At 39.9% G+C, this 25,252-nt stretch overlaps 1 protein-coding gene and 1 long non-coding RNA gene across 3 annotated transcripts in view; one reads left to right on the top strand and one right to left on the bottom strand.

Moving 5' to 3' along the window:
- usp32 (ubiquitin specific peptidase 32) overlaps positions 1–5,960 on the top strand; it is a 187,691-nt gene extending 181,731 nt beyond the window's left edge. For both annotated transcript variants that reach the window (XM_072589621.1, XM_072589620.1), the window contains exons 33-34: positions 2,384–2,476; positions 3,746–5,960. In XM_072589621.1, coding sequence (XP_072445722.1) covers positions 2,384–2,476; positions 3,746–3,919 — 267 coding nt within the window. In that variant the 3' untranslated portion in view covers positions 3,920–5,960. The remainder of the gene's footprint in view (positions 1–2,383; positions 2,477–3,745) is intronic.
- Positions 1,496–25,243, bottom strand: LOC140491448 (uncharacterized). The gene is made up of 2 exons (XR_011963312.1): positions 25,162–25,243; positions 1,496–1,761 (listed from the first exon to the last, which is right to left on the bottom strand). It is a non-coding gene; the product is annotated as an uncharacterized lncRNA (long non-coding RNA).
- Positions 25,244–25,252: the final 9 nt, after the last annotated feature.

The raw sequence follows: 25,252 nt of genomic DNA, 5'->3' as shown, positions 1-25,252 counted from the left end.
GTTGTAGATGGAAAGTATTCTGTCTGGAGGACAGTGTTGAGTAGGGTCCCGCAGGGGTCTGTACTTGGGCCTCTGTTCTTTGTAGTTTTTATAAATGACTTGGATGAGGAGGTTGAGGGGTGGGTTCGTAAATTTGCAGATGACACAAAGGTTGGAGGTGTCATCGATAGTATAGAAGGCTATTGCAGGCTGCAGCGCAACACAGACAGAACGCAGAGCTGGGCTGAGAAATGGCAGGTGGAGTTCAACCTGGATAAATGCAAAGTGATGTATTTTAGAAGGTCAAACTGGAATGTTGAATATAAGATTAAAGACAGGATTCTTGGCAGTGTGGAAGAACAGAGGGATCTGGGTGTGCAAGTACATAGATCCCTCAAAGTTGTCACCCAAGTGGATAGGGTTGTTAAAAAAGCATATAGTGTTTTGGCTTTCATCAACAGAGGGATCGAGTTTAAGAGGTTTTGCTGCAGTTCTACAAGTCCCTGGTGATGCCACATTTGGAATATTGTGTCCAGTTCTGGTCGCCCTACTATAGGAAAGATACGGAGGATTTGGAGAGGGTGCAAAGAAGGCTTATCAGGACGCTGCCTGGACTGGAGGGCTTGCCTTATGAAGAAAGGTTGAATAGGCTCGGACTTTTCTCTCTGGAGAGAAGGAGGAAGAGAGGAGACCTGATAGAGGTATACAAAATAATGAGAGGAATAGACAGAGTCAATAGCCAGAGACTTTTCCCCAGGGCAGGATTGACTGGTACGAGAAGTCATAGTTTGAAGATATTAGGAGGAAGGTATAAAGGAGACGTCAGAGATAGGTGTTTTACACAGAGTTGTGAATGCATGGAATGTGTTACCAGCGGTGGTGGTGGAAGCAGAGTCATTGGGGACATTTAAGCGACTGCTGGACATGCACATGGATAGCAGTGAATTGAGGGGTGTGTAGGTTTTTACTATATTTTACATTAGGATTAAATCTCGGCACAACATCGTGGGCCAAAGGGCCTGTTCTGTGCTGTACTTTTCTATCTAATGAGAGAACCGCCCTATGGTCTGGTAAGACAATGGTGAGTTAATGTGATACCTAGCATCACACTAGTACTTAAATTCATGTATCATGTTGTCATTTGTGGAACAGGCAGAATGTCTTTTAGCTTGACGGCAACATCCTGTTAGCGGTGAATCATGTTGCTCCTGTATTGTAGTTGCATGAAACTGCTAATGTTTGAAGTGTCTTGCCCTTCCAAAGTAGTCTGAGGTAAACAGAGCATGTTTTAGGCCAAAAGTGATGACCTTATGTCCATTCATTAGTTTGTGAAATCAAGGTAACCATTAACCTGCAGAATGACATTGGTGTATCCATATTACAGTGTCGTGCTTACAACTTGAACAAATGGCTTCTCTATTTAAGAGGTAATAATTGCTCAGAAGAATGTAAGATGAAAAGCTTCCACAACATGTGGTTTCACCAAGACTCTAAATTTTACACCCAACCAAACAAGTAATTGGAAAACATTTACGGTTATGATGCTATAGCTGATAGTTCTCATGAATCACTAAATACAGCACTGAAATGTATTTTTGGTACACTTAATCCTTTTAGAAATGTAACAAGATATCCGTTTTATCTCAGGTAGTGTCTCTTCTGAAACCATCTTTGGGTGTCCACCATAAATTCTGGATGACAGTCTGAACAGTTAATAAGGAATATAAACCAGCCTATTTTCATCTTTATTCATCTTCTGTCTTCTACAGAGTTTCTTTAGATCTGAGAAACAAAATAAATTTTCCAATGGACATATGATTTTTAACAAAAAGATAGTAAAAATTAAATGCAACAGATTTTTTTCCAAAATCTACTTGAGTCTTTTTACTGTTTACTGTGGCTGTCATTTTATAAATTACTTCTCTTTTTATGTACATAAATATTGCTGATTATCTTCTGTAAATTATTTGCAATTAGAGAGGAGAAAGGAGGTGATTATTGCTGGACTATTAACTAGGTAAAAACAAGGGCTGCAGATGCTGGAAACCAGATTCTAGATTAGAGTGGTGCTGGAAAAGCACAGCAGTTCAGGCAGCATCCGAGGAGCAGGACTGTTAATCCAGAGACCCAAGTAATGTTCTGGGGACCTCGGTTTGAATCTTGCCATGACCCATGGTGGAATAATCTGCTATCCTTACCTCATCTGGCCTACATGTGACTCCAGACCCTCAGCAATATGGTTGACTCTTAACTGTTCTCTGGGTAATTAGGGATGGGCAATAAATGCTAGCCTAGCCAGTGATGACCTCATCCTATAAATAATTGTTTTTAAAAGACTGTGTGTGATAAATTAAAAGTAGTAAAATGTTATTTGTTAACAAAATAATTTGCTTTATTCATCTAGTGCCATTCAGGAATTTTGGGAGGAGGCCACTATGTCACATATGCCAAAAACCCCAATGAAAAGTGGTACTGCTACAACGATAGTAGCTGTAAGGTATGTTAATGCCGCAGTTTCATCCTTTTCATTATGAAAATATACAACTTGTGTAAATTGAATATAATCATTCTGGTACAGTGTATATTCTATGGCATGTCCAAAATATGCCACACTTAGCTAACTCAGTGACTTCCATTTCTATGGTACTTCTCACAATTGTACACACAAAAATAAATTTAAAATGTAGGTAGTCAAGGAGTGAACAAAAAATGCTGATAAAGATTATAAGGGTTTTTTAAAAAGATATCCGGAATGAAAATTTTAACTACATGGAACGATTAGAGTGTTTGTTGTTTTCATTGGAAAAGACATTGAGTAAAGAATTAATTGAAATTACTAAAAATCGAGGGATGGATATAGAGTGGGATAGTAAGGTCCTACTTCCCATAGTGGAGCAGTCAATAACTAAGGCACATAGGTTTAAAGTAATTGGCAGGAAGATTAGAAGGGAATCATTTTTCTTTCTCACTCAGTGGGGAGGTGTGGAACTCCCGGGGAGTGTGATAAACAGATATCCTCGTTACATTGCATAGATGTGATAAGGCTGTTGGAGGGGGGCACTGCAGCTAAGAGAGAAAAATCATCTTGTGTAACTCTGACAGATGGATGGTTATGTTTATGGGTTGTTTGGGTTAAATTTAAGAAATGGAGTTTAGAACATACTGGGAATGACGAAAAAATACAAACCATTGAAATATTGGAATAGTTGGGCCTTTTAAAATGTGAAATACAAGAACTACTGGTTTCTGTAGTAGCTGGAGGGCAGGGCAAAACTGGACCAGGATTTCTAAATATGCCCTTGGTGTAACTGATGTGGGCATTCAAAGGAAAAAGCATTTAGTACCAGCTTAAACAGAAGATGTCACCCAAGATAGTGAATGGACTTCAGAGGAATGATAAAGTGAAGATATGAGCAAAAGAGGATAGCTCCAATTTTATCACAATTCGCCTAAAAGTTATGGGTAAGACTCTGAATAAAAAGGCTTTCTGACAGTGAATAGATGTTTTATCCAGAAATGACTAGTTCAGTCTATACTGGAAGTGGTGAGAAATGTCTGCACAGAATGTTCTGATTTCCTCCGTCCTTCAGTGACCACAATCTTGATTGATTAAATACTGTGTACATACATTAGATCATATTTTTGTTTTATGATTATTTTATTTCTTATGAGAATTATATCCTGGTTTATTACCCCTAAACCTTCTCTTGTAATTCTTCTAACAATATACTATGAACCTAATTTTTTTTTTCTTTCTCCATTCCAGGAGGTGCGTCCTGATGAAATTGATACTGATTCAGCCTACATACTTTTCTATGAACAACAAGGTGTGAACTATGCACAGTTCCTGCCAAAGACAGAAGGCAAGAAGATGGCAGACACGAGCAGTATGGATGAAGATTTTGAATCTGATTATAGAAAGTACTGTATTCTGCAGTGAATGTGTTTTTCCATTTGCAAAATGCCATGAGATTTCAGAATGACTGGGCAACAAAACACTCCAGATGAGAATTTCAGGGTTGGACAGGATTTCTGCTCAAAATGTACTGCTTCTGCAAATAAATTCTATGTGATTATGAAGCATAAGGAAAAAGTGTAGAAGTTGAATACAGATGGTAATACTGATTTTCCAGTTGTTAATTGCAACGTGTCAGTAGCCAATATGATCTGCTACCTCCTTTTCTTAAACTATGAGTTTCATGCATTGTGTTGACGAGACCAGAATGGTAGCATGCCAGAAATTTAAACTTCCTAAAACATGGGCCACAGCATTTTAACTCGAACAGAGTTATCATTAACTGAGTAGACTATATTTTCCCCTAGTGAATTTGAAATGATGGTTCATGAAACACAATTTGCATTTGTTACCTTTTTAACAATGACTTTAGCTTGTATTTTTAATGTTATATAGTTGTAGAAAAATCAATATTTTAAAACCTGTGTAAATGTTTCAGAATTAGTCTTTTTGTTCAGTGTAAAATTCTGAGAAGTTACAAAATATGTGCCATGATTATTTAAATCTCTTCACCCAAGTGAGAGTGGAGTGAACTGAACTGAATGCATTCAAGAATTTAAAAAGGTAATACAAAGTTGAGTTGTGTTTCTTGAATCTTCCTCACTTCTGTTTGGTTGATTTACACGTTCCTTAAACATAGAAATAATTAGGTTAAGCTACACTTTTTATTTTAATAATTCACATTTATGATGAATTTGGAGCAAACTATCTTTAGTTTTAGCCAAGCCAGAAAAAACCTGAAGAAACCTGATTTAGAAGGTTTTGACAGTGTTGTATTTAAACTTCACCCGCATTTTCAGCACTGCTGTTTGCTATATGATTTGTTTAATTGATATTATATTACAAGTACTTTGGGCACATGATTTTTTTCACTTTTAATATTTATTTGGATTTTTAAATTCATATCATTACTTGAGCTACAAAATGTCCATAAACCTAGAAGCATTTTAAAGCAGAACTGTTTTCTTTGGCATCATAAAAATAACTTAGTTAGCAGAAACAGATGATTTGTGATCTATTTTACTATATTCAAAACTGGAACAAACATTTGATATCCAGAGCTAGGTACTATTATTGAACAGTGTTTTACCTTCAAAGGTCATTGCAATTCCCATCCAATGTGATTTTTATTGATATCCTGCAAAATCCTACGGCTACTTCAGATGGTCTTAAATATATATATGTGTGCGTGTGTGTTCGTTCATATAAAGACTACTAATTAAGCTCTATTAAACGGGAACATTGGCAAATACAATGTAACATAATTTGGAACCGATGGTTCCTTTGCGCAGTTAGTCTGTGTAACAAGTTTTGACATACTAATTCTAAAAGTGATGGCTAAATGCAGTACCTCATTGCTTGGTATTCTAAAACAATCTAGCCATACTTTCTCTACACAATACCACTGAAAGCAGTGATCATGCACTTAACTATGTCATGCATTTTTAAATATCTTGACAAACACAGGTGCGCATTATGATTAGAACAAAAGCAACAATTTTACATTGTCTCTCTAACTGTTCCTCTTTTTATGTTCTCCAAGAGTTTAAAACAAAAAAGCCTGAGTGATTGTGAGAGAAATTAATATTTTAAACCATCATTTCAGCCACAGCCCTGAAATAAGGGCCGGTAGTGCAATCTACTGCTGTATTGTGTGTTCTTACAAGTCTGTTATAGATATAATGGTTGAAAAATATTTTTTTTATTAAATTAAATCATTAATAACTGCAGAATTTATTAATTTATCTGAGTAACTACATTACATCTTATTTTGTAAATTGTAAAAAAAATGACATTGCACTGAATTGGAAGATTTTTATGTACATAAGTGCTTTGTAAATAAACAAATAGCAGTGATGTATTGTAATAAGATCTGTAAAAACTGTACTGGTAATTGTATATGGAGTGAACTTGTTCATCTGTAACTATTAAAACAATAAATACAGTGGCTGGAGTGACTGACTTGAATAAATGTGTAAATAGTTTTTTTGATAAAACAGGAAGTTGTAACTGAAGGAAATTTGTCAAAAGGGAGTTCTGTATAATTTTCTGAATTGGGTTAACTTCACAGGAAGCTGAAACATGCATTAAAAAGGCATCTACTTTTATACAAATTATGCTAAATAGTAAACAGTTACCATAAGTATTAAATATGTGATATTCTAAGGAACTACAAACATCCTATATTAATATTATCTAATATACTAGCCATCAACACACAGCTATTTGGGAAACTATATTAGGTAGCTCAGTGCCAAGGACACCAGTTTGATTCATTCCATCCTTGGGCGACTATCTGTGTGAAGTTTGGACGTTCTCCCACTGTCTGTGTGGGTTTCCTCCAATGCTCCAGTTAGGTGAACTGGCCATGCTAAATTGCCCATTGTGTCCAGGGGCATGTGGGGTTACAGGGATAGGGTAGAGGGGTGGGTCGCTCTTCAGAAGGTTGGTGTGGACTTGATGGACCAAATGGCCTGCTTCCACAGATTCTGTGATTAACCTTTCCTGCTTCAAAGAAGAAAACCTGAGCTTATCCACTTTCTCTGAGCAACATCCTGGTAAATTTCCTCTGCATCTCCTTTAATACAATCATATCCTTCCAATGGTTTGGTGACTATAATTGCAGTGTTACAGCTGTGGCCTAACCAAAGTGCTGTACAACTCTAATATAACCTCCCTGCTCATTTAATCTATGCCTCAATCATACTACCCTGTTAACCTGCCCTGCCTTTCGGGATTTTAGACAAACATCCCAAGCTCTCTGTGTTCCTCCACGTTTCCTAACATCTTGCCATTGATTTAGTACTCTAAATTATTACTTCTAAACTGCAATGCCTCCAGTAAAATAACTGTCACCCTCCATTTCCTGCCCCTAAGCCAATGTGCCAAGTTACTCTCTATTCCATTTGTTTTTATCTCCTTTACTCTCTCCTACACAATTGGTCACTTCCTCAAAGTTTCACCAGATTTGTTCAGCATGACCACCTTCTGATAAAACAATGCTGACTATCCTCCACCAAACCTTGCTTCTCTAAATGGAGATTGATTCTCACCTTTAGAAATTTCTCGTACAATTTCCCTTCTGATATAATACTCAATGGCCTGTAATTCCCTGGTTTATCTTCTTTACCCTTGAATTAACTGTACTCCAGTCTTCTGGCACCTCCCCTGTGGCCAGAGAGAAATTAGAAATTTGGGTGAGGGCCCTTGCAATTTCCTCCCTCAACTCCCAAGCTGCCTGGGATATAACCGATCCAGATCTAGGATTTATCCACTTTTATGTCTACCAACATCTCTAATACTTCCTCATTCCTTTATGTAAATCTGCTCGAGAACCTCAATTCATCTTCCTGGATGTCTGGAAGCAGAATTGGCTGACCGAAAGGAGAGGGTGGTGGTAGCCTGGAGCTCGGTGACTAGTGGTGTTCTACAGGATCTCTTCTGGGATCTCTGCTCTGTTTTTTTTAGAAATGACTTGGATGAGGAAGTGGAAGGATGGGTTAGTAAATTTGCCAATGACACAAAGGTTGGTGGAGTTGTGGATAATGTGGAGGGTTGTTGTAGCTTGCAACAGGACATTGACAGGATGCAGAACTGGGCTGATAAGTGGCAGATGGAGTTCAACCTGGAAAAGTGTGAAGTGATTCATTTCGGAAGGTCAAATTTGAATGCAGAATGCAGGGTTAAAAGCCAAATTCTTCGCAGTGTGAAGGAACAGATGGATCTTGGGGTCCATGTCCATAGATCACTCAAAGTTGCCACCCAACTTGATAGAGTTGTATTGTGTGTTGGCTTTCATTAGCAGGGGGATTGAGTTTAAGAGCCATAAGGTTATGGAGCAGACCACACTTGGAATATTATGTTCAGTTCTGGTCACCTCATTATAGAAGGATGTGGAAGCTTTCAAGAGGATGCAAAGGAGATTTACCAGGATGCTGCCTGGACTGGAGGGCATGTCTTATGAAGAAAGGTCGAGGGAGCTGAGGTTTTTCTCATTGGAGTGAAGGAAGGATGAGAGGTGACTTGATAGAGATGTACAAAATGATGAGAGGTATAGAGACAATGGATAGCCAGAGACTTTTTCCCATGTTGGAAATGGCTATGACAATGGGGCATAATTCTAAGGTGATTGGAGGAAGGTTTAGGGGGATGTCAGTCTTTACACTGGGTGCATGGAATGCACTGCCAGCAGTGGTGGTAGAGTCAGATACATTAGGCACATTTGAGCAACTCTTGGGTAGGCACATGGATGATAGTAAAATGGGCTCACTGAAGATGTTACCTAGTATGGGGACGAAACCTCTGAAAATGAATCTTCCAGCTCAGTGAGCAAACCTACATCCAGAACCTCAACCTGAGCTACAAATCTTCTCAAAACTCACTAGGTGAGTTGATCTTAGAGTAGGATAAAAGGTCGGCACAACCTCAAGAGCCAAAGGGCCTGTACTATGCTGTTCTAAGTTCTATACTTATGTCCTCTTCCTCCTGAGTGAAGAAAGATGCGAAGTACTCATTTAACACACTACCAATATCCTTCTGATCCATGCACAAATTTCCTTCATGGTCCCTAATAAGTTCCTCACTTTCCCTGGTTCTCTTCCCTTTGATTTACTTATGTAATATTTTGGGATTCTCCACAATCTTGCCCTCCACTGTTTTTCATGCACCATCTTTGCTGTCCAAACTGCTTAAGGACAATTTCTCAAATCCATTAGGGCTCCATTGATTTGCTTCCTTTTGACCTGTTAAAAGCCTCTTTTTGCCTATTTATCCAGTTCTGAAATTCCAAGACAGCCACATTCTCCACATTGTCTGCTACAATTCAGACTAAAGGGAACATATTGGTCCTAAACTCTCCCCAATTGCCATTTGAACACTTCCCACTGTTCTGTCATAGATTTACCTTGAAGTATTTTTCCAAATCTACTTTGGCCAGATTCTGCCTTATTTTAATAAAAACTGTCTTAACCCAATTAAATACATCTTTCCAGACCCTCTTTTTCCTTTTTCATAAAATATATGATGTTGTGGTCACTAGCACTAAAGTGCACCCCCTGTGCCACATGAAAACACCAGTCCAGCTTAGTTCCCCAGAATTGGGCACAGCACTGCGCTGTTCTTGAATGGACCTTGGAGGATTTGAACCCTCCAAACCCCTTTATGCTATGGTTATCCTAATTAATGAGGTAGTTGACATCCCCTAAACTAACCACCCTACTATTGCTTTTACACAGCTTAGTGAATTGGCTATATATGTGCTCCTCTCGTCGAGTGAGTTTCAAGGCTTCTAATATACAGTACTCCAAACAGTGTGTCTGCCCCCTTTTGATTTCTACTATCTATCCACAAAGTCTCATTTGATGGCACTTCCGAGGTATCATCCCTTCTTATTGCAGTTGCTGACTCCTTGATTAATAAAGCAACACCACCTCCTCTCTTACACCTTACCCTTTTCTGCCTGAAAATCCTACCCTGGAATTTTAAGTTGTGAGTCTTGTCCTTCCTTCAGCCATGGCTCTGTGATGGCAGCAACATCACAATTCCACATGTTCATACCTTTCTTTCATCTCTTACATTGAAGGGCCCCCTTTCACCTTACTTTCTTAAGACAAAACATGGCTGATCACCTCTGCCTAGATTCCTTTGCTCAGATATTCTGAGTCACTATTAAATTAACATATTGTGTACCCTGCCCTTTTGAACCGGTTAAATTCCTTCCAACAACATCAGCAAATCCTCCCCAAGAAGGTTAGAGGGGATTTTGAAAATTGAATTTACATAAATTTGAAGATGCAAGGACTGATTACGCATAGTTAGCAATGGCTTTATGCATGGGAAATCACGTCTCTCAAACATGTCTGAGATTTTGGAGGATGTAACCAAGATGATAGATAGATGAGGGCAGAGCAATAGATGTTGTCTACATGGACTTTAGTAAAGCCTTTGATAAGGTTCTGCATGATTGACTGATCAGTAAAATTAGATCACATGGGATTTGGGCAGGGCTTGACAGTAGGAGACAGAGAATGGTAGCGGAGGGTTCTTTTTTGGACTGGAAGACTGTGACCAGCAATGTTCTGCAGGAAATAGTGTTGGTCCACTATTGTTTGTGATTTATAGGTGCAGAAAACATTTCTAAGGACTGGAGGGCTTGAGTTATAAGGATTGTCTGGGATGTTTTTCACTGGAGCATAGAAGGATTATGAATGTCCTTATGGACGTTTATAAAATCATGAGGGATATGGATAGGGTGAATAGCGAAGGTCTTTTCCCTAGGGTAAAGGAGTTCAAAACTAGAGGGTATATTTTTAAGATGAGGAGAGAAATATTTAAAAGGGACATGAAGGACAACTTTTTTCCCCACACAGTGAATGATTTGTATAGCATGGAATCAGACCCTTCGGTCCAACCAGTCCACAATGACCACGTTCCCAAAATAAACTAGTCCCACCTGCCTACGCTTGGCTCATAACCTTCCAAACATTTCCTATTTGTGAACTTATCCAAATGTTTTTTAAACTTGTAAAAGTACCTGCATCCACCACTTTCTCTGACAGTTCATGGCACAAACTAACCACTCTGTGTAAAAACGTTGTCCCTCATGTCCTTTTTAAATCTTTCTCCTCTCACCTTAAAAATTTGCCCCCAGATTTGAACTCCCCTACCCTAGGGAAAAGACCCTTGCTATTCACCTTATCTATGTCCCTTATAATTTTATAAATCTCAATAAGGTCACGTCTCAATCTCCGATGCTCCAGTGAAAAAAGTCCAAGACTTTCCAGTCTGTTTTTATATTTCAAACTCTCTATTCCCAGCACCCTGCTGGTAAATCTTTTCTGAATCTTCTCCAGTTTAATAATATCCTTCCTATAACAGGGTGATGAGAACTGGACACTACTCCAGAAGAGGCTTCACAAGCATCCTGTACAACCTCAACAAATCGTCCCAACTCCTATACTTAAAGGTCTGAACAATGAAGGCAAGCGTACTAAGCACCTTCCTAATCACTGTGTCTAATGTGATGCAAATTTCAAATAATTATGTATCTGAACCTCTAGGTGTCTCCGAGGGCTTTTGCCCAAAACGTCGATTTCGCTGCTCCTTGGATGCTGCCTGAACTGCTGTGCTCTTCCAGCACCACTAATCCAGTATTTGGTTTTCAGCATCTGCAGTTATTGTTTTTACCTCAACATTACTCAGTTGTAGAAGTCTTGTTGTTTGTATTACCAAAATCTAATACCTCACATTTATCCAAATGAAACTCCATCTGCCACTTTTCAGCCCACTGATCCAACTGATCAAGATCTCTTTGTAATCTTAGATAACCTTCTTTATTGTCTACTACATCAGCGATTTTGGTGTCATCGGCAAATTTACTAACCATGCCTCCTATTCTAATCCAAATCATTTATATAAATGACAAGCAAAAGTGGACCCAGCACCGAACCCTGTGGAACACCACTGGTCAAAGGCTTCCAGTCACAAAAACAACCCTCCACCACCACCCTCCTACCATCAAGTCAATTTTATATCCAATTGATAAGCGAACCCTGAATCCCATGTGATCTAACTTAATTATCTACCATGCAGAACCTTGCCATAGGCTTTACTAAAGTCCAAGCAAACAACAATTCTGCCCTCAATCTTTTTGGTTACTTCATTAAAAAACTCAATCAAATTTGTGAGACAATTTCATTTGCAATAAACTATGCTGACTATTCTTAATCAGTCATTGCCTCTCCAAATATATGTAAATCGTACCTTTCAGAATCACCAACAAGTTATCCACCACTAATGTCAGACTCGTCAGTCTATAGCTTTTAGGCATCTCCTTGCAGCAACACAGCCACCCTCCAGTCCTCCTGTACTTCACCCATATTTATAGATGAGAAATATTTCTGCAAGCGGCCCTGTAATTGCCTCCCTAATTTCCCACAAAGTGCTGGGATGCACTAGATCAGGTTTTGAAAATGTGTTCATCTTTATATTTTCTAAGACCTCCACATTTCCTCTTCTGTAATGTGAAATATCATTATTTATTTCCCAGAGCTTTCTAGCCTCCATTTCTTTCTCAACAGTAAAAACAGACAAAATATTCATTCACTATCTCTCCCATCTCTTGAGATTCAACATAAAGATGATTTTGATGATCTTTAAGGGGCCTAGTTCCTCTCGATGTATTTGTAGAATCTTTTTGGATTATCTGTAACCTTATCTGCTGAGGTTACCTCATATCCCTCTTTGCTTTCCCGATTTCCTCCTTAGGAATGCACTCTTTATACTCTTGGAGATTCATTTGATCCCAGTTGCCTACATCTATGATTCTTTCTTATTCTTGACTAGAACCTCAATCTTCATTCATCCATTGTTGCCTCATCTTACCAGCCATGCCTTTCACTCTAATAGGAACATAATGCCTCTGAATTCTCATTATCACACTTTTGAAGGCCTCCTACTTATCAGTCATCCTTTTACCCGCAAACAATCTACTCCAATCAACTTTTGAATGTTCTTGTTTCATACTCTTAAAATTTGCCTTACTCCAAGAAAGAACTTTATCTTCTATGGAAGACTTATCCTTTTCTGTAACTATTTTAAAATGAATAGTATTATGATCACTAATCCCAAAGTGTTCCCCTATTAACACTTCACTCACTTGCCCTGCCTTATTTCCCAGGAGAAGGTCAAGTTTTGCTCTTTCTCTAGTTGGAATATTTACATATTGATAAAGAAAATTTTCTTGAACATATTTAACATATTCTTCACTATCCAAACCTTTAACACTATGGCTGTCCCAGTCAATGTTTGGTAAATTAAAATCCCACTACTATCACAACCTTATTCTTACCCTGTTTCTCAATTTCCCTCTGACTACTGGGGGTTCTATAGTACAATCACATCAAGGTGATCGTCTCTTTATTATTTCTAACTTCAACCTATATATTTTCATTAAATGATCCCTCAGAAATATCTTTAATTACAGTAGCAATGTTTTCTTATTCAAAAATGTATGCTAAATGAACTGCCAAAAGTGGTGGTAGATGCAGGTACAGTTACAACATTTAAAATACATTTGGTTAGAGACATGAATAAGAAAGGTTTAGAGGGATATGGGCCAAACACAGGCAAGTGGGACTGATTTAGTTTGAGAATGAACAAGTTGGACCGAAGGATCTGTTTCCATGCTGTATCATTCTATGTGTCCTCAAACGGAGGTCAACCCCTTCTGATAACTAAAACCGAAACATCCAGAGAGTATCACCTCATTTCACAATCTGTTAAAAGTAGTAGGACAAGTGGTATAACATACCTCTCACCACACCCCCTCTCCCAATCTGTTCTAAAGGAGTGGTTAAATGAAATGAAATCCTTTCAGTCACTCTATACTCAACAATTATTTATCTAACTCCAAAGTGAACAATTCACCCTCTAACTACTAACTATTCCCAAATAAAACAAAATTCTCATGGTACACAGTTTCAATAAATACAAGTCTATATAAGATACTATAAAATTTAGTCTCTTTACAGCCAGGATACATCTTCCAGAATGCTCCACTCCCTCTCTGCTGATCTTCTTTCCGGAATGCTACCTCCTTTGAATTCTTGTGTCAGGAACACCTCTCTCCATCGAATTCTGGTGTCAGGAATATTAACCCTGTACCTTTAATCAGATTACTCGGACAGCTGAGAGAGCTAATCTCTTAAGATGGCGGTTTGGTCTCTGCCACTTTTCAAATGCCATCTGCTTTGATGACTTATTAATTTTTCTATAGTCCAATTGGTTATAGGTTGTCAAAACCATCAGATTTAAACTTAATTGGTCCTTAGTCTCCAAGTGCCTGATTTAAATTAATTATAAAAATCTGTTGTCTTGGGAAAAATGCTGCTTTGCCTGCTAACAGTATAGCCTTTTGATACAAATGTTTCAATTCGAGCACTCTGCTGCCCACAGACACTCATTTTTAAATTGCTAAGCATAGGGGAAAACATCATCTTTTAAAGAGGCCGTGCACTTCCTCCCTTCCCTGCACACCCCCATAATTTTACAATCATCAAATTCTAACATCCTGTCTTCCAATCTACAAATACGCGACCCAACTTCGCAATAACAAGTATGTTATTGGGTTTCAGGTGCAGACCATCCTACTTGTAGAGGTCCTATCGCCCCAGAAACAGTGCAAGTGATCCAGGAATCTGAAACCCTCCTTTCTGCACTAACTCTTGAGCTACACATTCATATGCCCTGTTCTCCCACTTCTGGGCTCGTCAGGACATGGCACCAGGAGTATTCTAGCGATCACAACCTTTTTAGGCCCTGCTTTTTTATTCAACTGCTTATTTCCCTGAACTTGTAATACAAGGCTCAATCCCGCATTCTACATGTATCATTGATAAATAGATGGTGACATCTTGCAAAATGTCCAGATTACAGAAGAGGAAGCATTGGATGTTTTGAAACGGTTACAGGTGGATAATTCCCCAGGACCTGATCAGGTGTACCCGAGAACTCTGTGGGAAGCAAGAGAAGTGATTGCTGGGCCTCTTGCTGAGATATTTGTATCATCGATAGTCACAGGTGAGGTGCCGGAGGACTGGAGGTTGGCAAACGTTGTGCCACTGTTTAAGAAGGACGGTAAAGACAAGCCAGGGAACTGTAGACCGGTGAGCCTGACCTCTGTGGTGGGCAAGTTGTTGGAAGGAATCCTGAGGGACAGGATGTACATGTATTTGGAAAGGTAAGGACTGATTTGGGATAGTCAACATGGCTTTGTGCGTGGGAAATCATGTCTCACAAACTTGATTGAGTTTTTTGAAGAAATAACAAAGAAGGTTGATGAGGGCAGAGCAGTAGATGTGATCTATATGGACTTCAGTAAGGCGTTCAACAAGGTTCCCCATGGGAGACTGATAAGCAAGGTTAGATCTCATGGAATACTGGGAGAACTAGCCATTTGGATACAGAACTGGCTCAAAGGTAGAAGACAGAGGATGGTGGTGGAGGGTTGTTTTTCAGACTGGAGGCCTGTGACCAGTGGAGTGCCACAAGGATCGGTGCTGGGTCCTCTACTTTTTGTCATTTACATAAATGATTTGGATGTGAGCATAAGAGGTGCAGATAGTAAGTTTGCAGATGACACCAAAATTGGAGGTGTAGTGGAAAGCGAAGAGGGTTATCTTAGATTACAACAGGGTCTGGACCAGATGGGTCAATGGGCTAAGAAGTGGCAGATGGAGTTTAATTCAGATAAATGCAAGGTGTTGCATTTTGGGGAAGCAAATCTTAGCAGGACTTATCCACTTAATGGTAAGGTCCTCGGGAGTGTTGCTGAACAAAGAGACCTTGGAGTGCAGGTTCATAGCTCCTTGATAGTGGAGTCGCAGGAAGATAGGATAGTGAAGAAGGCGTTTGGTATGCTTTCCTTTATTGGTCAGAGCATTGAGTACAGAAGTTTGGAGGTCATGTTGCGGCTGTACAGGACATTGGTTAGGCTACTGTTGGAATATTGCATGCAATTCTAGTCTCCTTCCTATTGGAAAGATGTTGTGAAACTTGAAAGGGTTCAGAAAAGATTTACAAGGATGTTGCCAGGGTTGGAGGATCTGAGCTACAGGGAGAGGCTGAACAGGCTGGGGCTGTTTTCCCTGGAGCTTTGGAGGCTGACAGGAGACCTTGAGACCTTATAGAGATTTACAAAATTATGAGGGGCATGGATAGGGTAAATAGGCAAAGTCTTTTCTCTGGGGTCGGGGAGTGCAGACCTAGAGGGCATAGGTTTAGGGAGAGAGGGAAAAGGTATAAAAGAGACCTAAGGGGCAACGTTTTCATGCAGAGGGTGGTACATGTATGGAATGAGCTGCCAGAGAATGTGGTGGAGGCTGGTACAGTTACAACATTTAAGAGGCATTTGGATGGGTATATGAATAGGAAGGGTTTGCAGGGATATGGGCCAGGTGCTGGCAGGTGGGACTAGTTTGGGTTGGGATATCTGGTCAGCATGGACGGATTGGACTGAAGGGTCTGTTTCCATGCTGTACATCTCTATGACTCTATGACTCTACCAATGTTTACCTCGGTCTTATCACCCTTCCCTTCAGGAAGACCTGCGTCCACTCAGTGACATCCCTGACCTTGAGACTAAGGAGGCAACAAAACATCCTGGAACCACATCTGAAGCCAAAGAAATGCTTGCCTGCTCCCCTAACCAATGAATCCTCTATTATCACTCCTTTTTTTCCTCCCCTTCTGTACTCAGGTCGCTTGTGGTGCCAGAAGCCTGGCTGTGACTGCACTCGCTTGAGGAACCAAACACTCATTAGTTTCCAAAATATAAAAAACAATTTATGAACAGAGCCCTAGGGGCTATCTACTTGTTCCACTTTGATAGCCTGGTATTCACCAATTCCCTTCATACCTCCAGACCCTTGATCTGTAGTGCAACCACCTCTCTAAACATTGTATCCATGTAAGTTTCAGCCATGCCAATATGCCAGTGTCTCCAGCTGCCTTGAGCTCCAAAACCCAGAGCTCATGGTTCTGCAGTAGGAAGCACTTCTTGCAATGGTCATCTAGGATGATTGTAAGATCCATGACTTCCCACATATGACAGATCACACATTCCGCTCAGCTGCCCTCAATTGCCATGATTTAAACTGAAACTTAAATTAATTGATTAGAAAAGTTAGTTAGACTGAGAAGATACTCTCCTTACCTTTAGTCTCATGGAGACATAGAGATGTACAGCATGGAAACAGACCCTTCAGTTCAATTCATCCATGCCGACCAGATATCCTAACCTAGTTGGACTGTGAACAGCAGTTTGTTTGTTAAAAAGGGAAAGAACAAACAAATTGATATTTGTTTATGGGAGCTGGCCTACGAAGTTAATTGCAGATTGATTATTGTTCAAAAAACACTGTTGACATTTCAGCTCCAGAGATGTGTTATGCTCAAAGGTAGAAAATGCTTCATTTGTTAAAAGGGGCCATCAGACAGAGGCCGGTGCTGACCTGTCCAACAATGAGAATGATGGAAAGACAGAGAAACTAAAGCTTGATCTGTTTTTTTAGACAGAAAGGCTGAGAGAGTGAAAGCTGCTGTAAGGAGTTTTGATATCTCTCTAGTTATTCTCCTATTGTCAAATTATTGAAAATTCAGGGAATAGAATCCTAGCTGGAAGAACATTGAATATATCTGGAAGCCTACTGAAAGCTATAGGCATTGACTGGCGACTTCAGAAATCAAGCAAGATATAATTTCATGTCCTTGCGAAACTACGCATCTTTGAAACTGTTTAAGTGATCAGGCCAATTCCCTCCTCTCTTATTTTTCCTTTAATTTATCTCTTAATTGTGTCTGTCTGCCTATATCAGATTGGGGGCTATATTCAAGGAGGATTGGGTTTAAAATCAAAGACATTGATTAAATTTATTTAGTCTTGCTCTGCTAAAATCACACTGAGTACTACATTATTTATTTTTGTTTGGAGCTATAAAGCTGATGCTGATATCTGTTATTTTTAAAGTCTGGTGAGGAGCCACTGAGGCAATTTTGACGGTCATTAAATGTTTTATTTCTACAGTGTTCCAAATACATTCCTTTTCTTATTCTCTGTTATTCTTCCCTGGTGTTTTCTAGTTAATCCCTTAGTAATTTTACACTTTTAAAAAAAAATACTATTTAAGCTAGTTCCTTACCAGCCAATCAGCTCACTGTTTTTCTGAGTCAAGACTCTGATTTTGTTTCCCGGTTCAGTTGCAAGCTGAATGGCAGTGTTCCAGAATCTGTTGGCTCCTCTCTCCAGTAAAAAGCCTCACAATCCTCAGGTTAAATACTGACCATTGAAAATTCCTTCACCACAGGGTCAGGTGCTGACTTCATTCCTCAATAAATACAACTTGCTTGTATCCTCAAGGAATTTTAGTATATTTGACCAGAAGAGTGTGAGGATACAATGACAATTAATATGAAAGGGTACCAAAAATCATCCAGCTTGTAAATTGTGAGGTAATGAGAATGATAAATGCTTAGGGATGCAGCCAAGACACAAAATATGTAATGAATACTAAGAGATTGTTGACAAAATATTGGTAGTAGTAGAAACTTAAATTGTAGAAATAACAAATGGGATGAAAGTTAGGAAAGATGGGCTACGAACAAAAATAACTATTTTCTAATCAACCTGTTCAGCGAAATTATTACATACCTCTGGAACAGGTAGAACACGAACCCAGGCCTCCTGGTGCAAAGATAGTGATACTACCACTGCATTACAAGTATTATCTAGCACTTTTCAAGACTATCAGACATATCAAAGCACTTTAAAGCCAAAGTGAATTTCTTGGTGTTGAAATGCAGGTAACACAGCAATTTGCACACAGCAACTCACAAATAAATGTTATCATTCTTTTGCCACCTTTATTGAAGGTCAAATTTCAGCTGACCCCTCTCCTCTTTGAAGTAATGTCATGAACAACTTTGATTTAATTTGATGTATTTATTGCCATGTGTATGTTACAAAATACAGTGAAAAATTTGTGTAGCACTGCCACTCTCCAGCACCATCTTAAAACACAGAAAAATAAACCAAAACATAAATTTAAAGGCAGAAAAATGAAGAAACAGAGGGAAATAAAAAGTGTTCAACTTTACAGTTCTTCTTGCTAAATGCTCAGTCATTGTCCTGATAAATCAGGCACAAGTCTCCTTCGCTGCACCAACACTGGCCACTTTTACATGCCAGCTTGCCTCCACTGATGCCCTGGCCACTACGAGCCCTCAATGGACCTTGCCAATGCAGGTGCCACTGGGTATCACAGCAGCACAAACTCAATGGCACTACTGCCTTGAGTCCGCTTCAGGCCTACCTCACCAACACAGCCACTGCTGATGCCGCTGGGTCTTGTACTGGGCCCAAGCCTACCTCCAGTGCTGCCTCCATGAATCTGCCCTGGACATGGACGCAGACACCACCAGAAACCCAAACACGTCGCCACCATAAGCAGCCATGAGTCAGCGTTAGGACCATCTTGGTAATGCAAAAGCCACTAGGAACCCAAATTCGCCTCTGACATCACGACGAGTCTGCACTGCTGGGCCCACTCGCTTCCCCAATGCCACCACCAAGAAAACAAGAGGTAATTTTTTTAAAAATTGAGAAAGAGAGGAAAAGGAAAAGAAATCAAAAGAAAAGCGGGTGGAGTAGATGAAGCCTTGGGCTCAGAAGTCCGACTATCACCATCTTATCAGAAGATTTCAAGGAAGTGTTTGTCAAACAGACCATATAAAAATCCAATCAATATAATTCAGATTCAGAATAGTAGGGTTATTGTAATCTAAGATAAAGATATTCCTTTAGGGACAGAAAACAGATCATGCTAAATGGTTCATTTGCAGACCAGAAGGTAATAGATGATTGTGTTTGCCAAGGTTCAGTGCTAAGTCCACAGTTTCTTTATAATATCCAAATCTATTTATCTATAATGTAGAATAAAATTTCAAAATTTACTAATGATATTAAAGTTGGAAGTGTGGCAAAGAATCAGGATGAAGCAATTAACTATAAAAGTTCATCGTTCTGAGGAAGGGTCACTCGACCTGAAATGTTAACTCTGATTTCTCTCCACAGATGCTGCCAGACCTGATGAGCTTTTCCAGTGAGTTGTTTTGGTAACTACAACAGGATATAGGCTCGCAAAATGGTAGACAAGTGACAGATGGAATTTAGTGCAAAGAAAATCAGATGATGCGCTTTGGCAGAATGACAGGGAGAGGCAATTATTCCATACACCGTTCGAATGTACAAATGGGCCTAAGGGTCCATGTGCACAGACCTTTGAAGGTGAAAGGACATATTGTAAGAGTGATTAGGAAAGTATGTGGGATCTTGGGCTTAATTAATAAAGGAATTGTACAAAAATGAGGAATTTATGTTGAAACTTTATAAAGCTCTGGTTAAGTCACAACTGTATCCACTCCTGGACATTTCACTTTAGGAAGGATGTGAGGATTCTTGGGAGATCTCAGAGGAGATTTACCACAATGGTTCTATGGATGAGAGATTGGAGATAGTGGAGTTGTTCTCCTTGGAGGAAACGAAATTTGGCAGAGATGTATTACTCAAGATTTGGATAAGACAAACAAAGACAAGATGGTACAAGGATTGAGATTTAGGGCAAGAGATTCAAAGAGAGAATAAGGAAGAACTATTTTATTCAGCAAATGATAATGACCTGAAATTTATTGCCTATTAAGTTAGATGAAGAACACACAATTAATAATTTCAAAAGGAAAGTGGAGAACACTTTGAGGGAAATAAATTTGCACAGCTACAGAGATAGAGTTGGGGAATGGAATTGATTTGAATTGCTCTGCACAATGCTAGCATGTTGCAAAAATAGAAGGCATGGGTACTATGTTCCCTTTGACGTTCAATCAGCATGTGAAGAGGCTAAAACGAAGCTAATGGTGAGGTTGATGAAGTCAAGAACATGATCAGACTTTAACCCCCACCAGCCCCGCTGACTGAATCAACATCAATACAGGAAAAATCTGTAGCCATGTGTTATGAGGTTGTAGGCGTGTACTGTACCTTTAAGAGAGTTGAAAAGCTGGCAAGCCTGTCATGTGGCTGACTGCAAGCACAGACTGTGCTGAAAAATTTTAAAATGTAACAGTTGGTTATGAAATAAATAGCCGAGCTGAACTGCTATGTCCCACAACAAATCAAATTTAGTCAGTTTAAATTATGCATCAAGATACTAAAACCCAATCAAATTTGAATTTACTGTTTTGATGACATCAAACCAATGAAACAATCTGATGTTTTGGGGCATAAAAATCAAACATGTTGAACAGTTAGCCAGAGGCAAAGAGCACCAGGAGATTACCTGCAAACCCGCTCTCTGAAAGCTACCTTTATCTATGACAGACTTATGCAGCAGAAGACTGAAGATGACCCAGGAGTATCAACATCTGACTGGTTTTGAAATTTGATTTTTCTTGTAAATCTTAATTAAAAGGTTTATCCCCAATACTACAGTATATTGTTGTAGAGTGGGAGGTACATAAATCAATCAGACAAAGGAGAATTACAGTGTAGATAGTTGTTGTTTAATGTTCTCTTTTCTTGGAGTTAAAGAATAATTTTTTTTTCTTTAAATAGTGGGATTTGAGTAGTTCTTTGTCACTCATACTTCAACTGATTACAAAGAAAGGTGAGATTTTCTGTGTGTTTGGTTTAAAATTAGCAGAAGGGTTTACCCAGTGTCATAACACATGTTTTCCCCCTCCATCAACATATAAGAACACCTTAAGAAACCAAGACCTATAAAGAGAGAGGAAGGACATACCACCAACACTTCAGAGACTCTCACTAAGCATGTTACCAAGTATGGTAACAAAATGTCTGAAAACAAACCTTCAAGCTCAGTGAGCTAACTTACATACTTATCAACCTGAGCTACAAATCTTCTCAAAATTGCTAACATACAAACAAATCTGTTGTGGTCCCTGAGTACAAGGGCATCCCAGCTGCATTCATTTCAACCTCTACCATACGAAGTGCACTCAGTTAGTTTGGTCAAGAGAGAAGTGGTCATGTCAGTAGTACTGGCACACTTAGTTAATCTTTACTCAGGCTGTGATTATTGAAAAAGATTCAATGTAATGAGATGGTTAATGCCAGATCCACGATTCTAACAACTGATGGCTTTAAGGCACACAAATAGTGAAGTGAGAAGAGACACATTTGAAATGGAACAATTTGAGAACTGTCATGTACGCACTGGGCAAACAGGGATCATTATGACTTGTACACTTCTTAAATTTGCTCATTCATTTTGGAAAAGGTGCATTTATGGTCATTTGTCCTCCAGTTTGAAGGGATCTAAGATAGAATCGGCTCAACAGGTGTGGGCCTAGTTCCCTTTCCATCCTGCTTGAGATGTTGAGGCCTCAGCCAGACCCATGGAGGGCCTTGCAAGGTTAGGTCACCCTTGTCCACTTTTTCCTTAACCCCCAAGAAAGTACTTCTCCATTTCTCCTTCATCAAGATCCAACCTGACAGGAAGATTATTCTTTTAAGAGTGCAGCAGACCATTCCAATTCAAGAATCCTTGAGTGACTGTACTGAAAGACACCCCCTAAGCTGTTCACCAGAACCAAATCTTGAGTAGTAGAGTGTCTGCTCCACAGTAGCCACGGTACCGAGATGACAGCTATTGTAGCACTTCTGTATCTTAATTGGTTTCATAACAGTTGTTAGCAGCCATCTCTAATGGATTGCTGCTAGGGACATGAGGTCTATTTGTCATATTAAGTGATTCTTCAGAGACGCTGGACTGTAGGATGCAGGAAGTTCAGTTGTTGTTGGCATACCGTATACAGACAGCATCACCTTCACTCTCTCCATGCCTTGTGCACAATAGCTCTCTATACCTTTACTCCAAAGACTCAATTACTGCAGGAATGACTGCTCATCATTATTTATCTCCAAATGTAAGTTGCACAGCCCAATATCAAAAGATGGCCTTTCCTGCCTTTTGAAGGACGATCATAGCTGGCCCCCACTCCCACGAGTGCTTTGCCCCATTAACCCCTGTTGGGTTACTCTCCCTAATAACACTATGAGTCTTTATACATCCTATAGCCACTCTAGCTCTCTAATCCTTCCACCTTTTACGCAAAGTTAAATTGTTTCACCTCCATGAGTAGCCCTTATGCCTTGCAGCTAACTGTAAATGTGAAGCCTAAACTAGGAGATTGAGGATCAAATCCCGCTGGAGCTGAAAGTGTCATATCATCATGAAATATAATGTTTTGGCAGTTGTGGTAGCATCCAACCACTGGGGCAGAAGATTCTGATTGAAATCCTCTTGCTCCAGAAAATGAGATGCTTGATGAAAAGTAATAATGAAACTGAATCACACAATTATTATAGCACAGAAAGACACCATACGGCCCATGGTCCCTGCATCAGATCTTCAAAGAGCATCATTACCTGTTTTCAATCTCCAGTTTCCACACACTCCATCTGCCCCCATAACGTTGAACAAAACGTTTTAAAAATCATATCTGAAATGGGGCTTCAACACAAAGTTTCTGTCCAGAGGCAGGAACACAAGCAGTAGATGTGATCTATATGGACTTCAGTAAGGCGTTCAACAAGGTTCCCCATGGGAGACTGATTAGCAAGGTTAGATCTCATGGAATACAGGGAGAACTAGCCATTTCGATACAGAACTAGCTCAAAGGTAGAAGACAGAGGGTGGTGGTGGAGGGTTGTTTTTCAGACTGGAGGCCTGTGACCAGTGGAGTGCCACAAGGATCGGTGCTGGGTCCTCTACTTTTTGGCATTTACATAAATGATTTGGATGCGAGCATAACAGGTACAGTTAGTAAGTCTGCAGATGACACCAAAATTGGAGGTGTAGTGGACAGCAAAGAGGGTTACCTCAGATTACAACAGGATCTGGACCAGATGGGCCAATGGGCAGAGAAGTGGCAGATGGAGTTTAATTCAGATAAATGCGAGGTGTTGCATTTTGGGAAAGCAAATCTTAGCAGGACTTATACACTTAATGGTAAGGTCCTCGGGAGTGTTGCTGAACAAAGAGACCTTGGAGTGCAGGTTCATAGCTCCTTGAAAGTGGAATCGCAGGTAGATAGGATAGTGAAGAAGGTGTTTGGTATGCTTTCCTTTATTGGTCAGAGTATTGAGTACAGGAGTTGGGAGGTCATGTTGCGGCTGTACAGGACATTGGTTAGGCCACTGTTGGAATATTGCGTGCAATTCTGGTCTCTTTCCTTTCGGAAAGATGTTGTGAAACTTGAAAGGGTTCAGAAAGATTTACAAGGATGTTGCCAGGGTTGGAGGATCTGAGCTACAAGGAGAGGCTGAACAGGCTGGGGCTGTTTTCCCTGGAGCGTCGGAGGCTGAGGGGTGACCTTATAGAGGTTTACAAAATTATGAGGGGCATGGATAGGATAAATAGACAAAGTCTTTTCCCTGGGGTCAGGGAGTCCAGAACTAGAGGGCATAGTTTTAGGGTGAGAGGGAAAAGATATAAAAGAGACCTAAGGGGCAACATTTTCACACAGAGGGTGGTACGTGTATGGAATGAGCTGCCAGAGGATGTGGTGGAGGCTGGTACAATTGCAACATTTAAGAGGTATTTGGATGGGTATATGAATAGGAAGGATTTGGAGGGATATGGGCCGGGTGCTGGCAGGTGGGACTAGATTGCATTGGGATATCTGGTCAGCATGGACGGGTTGGACCGAAGGGTCTGTTTCCATGCTGTACTTCTCTATGACTAGCACCGTACCATAAGAGCACCCGTATCTTTTCACATAAATTTGAGTCATCCTGTTCAGAGATTATTGCATAACTTTGAAGCTGGTGGCACTTGAACCTGAGCCTCCTGGTTCAAAAGTCCCACATCATATCCTGTAAAATGTTATTTTCTCCTTCAAACATCTTTGATAGAGATTTTAATCACCTGTTCAAATGTGTTATGGTAGCCCTGGAACTGAGATGGCAGCTGTCTTGGGTAGATAAGATTTGAACATAGGTCTTTAGGTCCAGAGACAGGGACATTACCACTGCACCACAAGTCTCAATTATATCTTCACACAACATTTTTTTCTAATCAACCTGTTCAGAGACATTATTACACTCCTCTGGAGCAGGTGAAACTTGAAGTTGGGACTAACAGGTGCACTGACATTAATCATATCCTTACACATCCTGAAGCGCTATCACATACAACCAAACAACTTTCCCACCACCAAATTACTGTAACTTTGTTTTTCCCTTCACTTTGTTTATACCCAAAAGTAGTAACTCTCATAACTAAATGACCTTCCCAACAGCAAAATCCTTATGACTATTTTTTTTAACCCACCGAGGAGCACCACCAGTAAAACACCCGTGCAGCCAATTAGCATTACAAGCAATGGCCATTATGGGCAATGCAAAAGATCAAAGTGGAGGGAGGAATGGGGAGAGTAGGAAAGGGAAGGGACTGAAACTCCCCCAGCAGAGTTGCTGGAGGAAATAAAGCACCCTGGGGTGCCCATCTCTCTCTCTTAAAGTCATGGATAGCATTAATAGACACCACATTCTCCCTCTCCAGTTGACACCCGACCGTGAGCCATGTCCTTACACATTGTTTCCACCCGCGGCCCCTTCAACGGTTCCTTGCCCTCGAGCCTGCTCCTGATCAGGGACAGTTGAGGCTGGGGTCCAGTACCGGA

Source organism: Chiloscyllium punctatum, chromosome 19, assembly GCF_047496795.1.
Source record: "Chiloscyllium punctatum isolate Juve2018m chromosome 19, sChiPun1.3, whole genome shotgun sequence".
NCBI lineage: Eukaryota > Metazoa > Chordata > Chondrichthyes > Orectolobiformes > Hemiscylliidae > Chiloscyllium > Chiloscyllium punctatum.
This window is presented reverse-complemented; position numbering and strand designations above follow the sequence as displayed.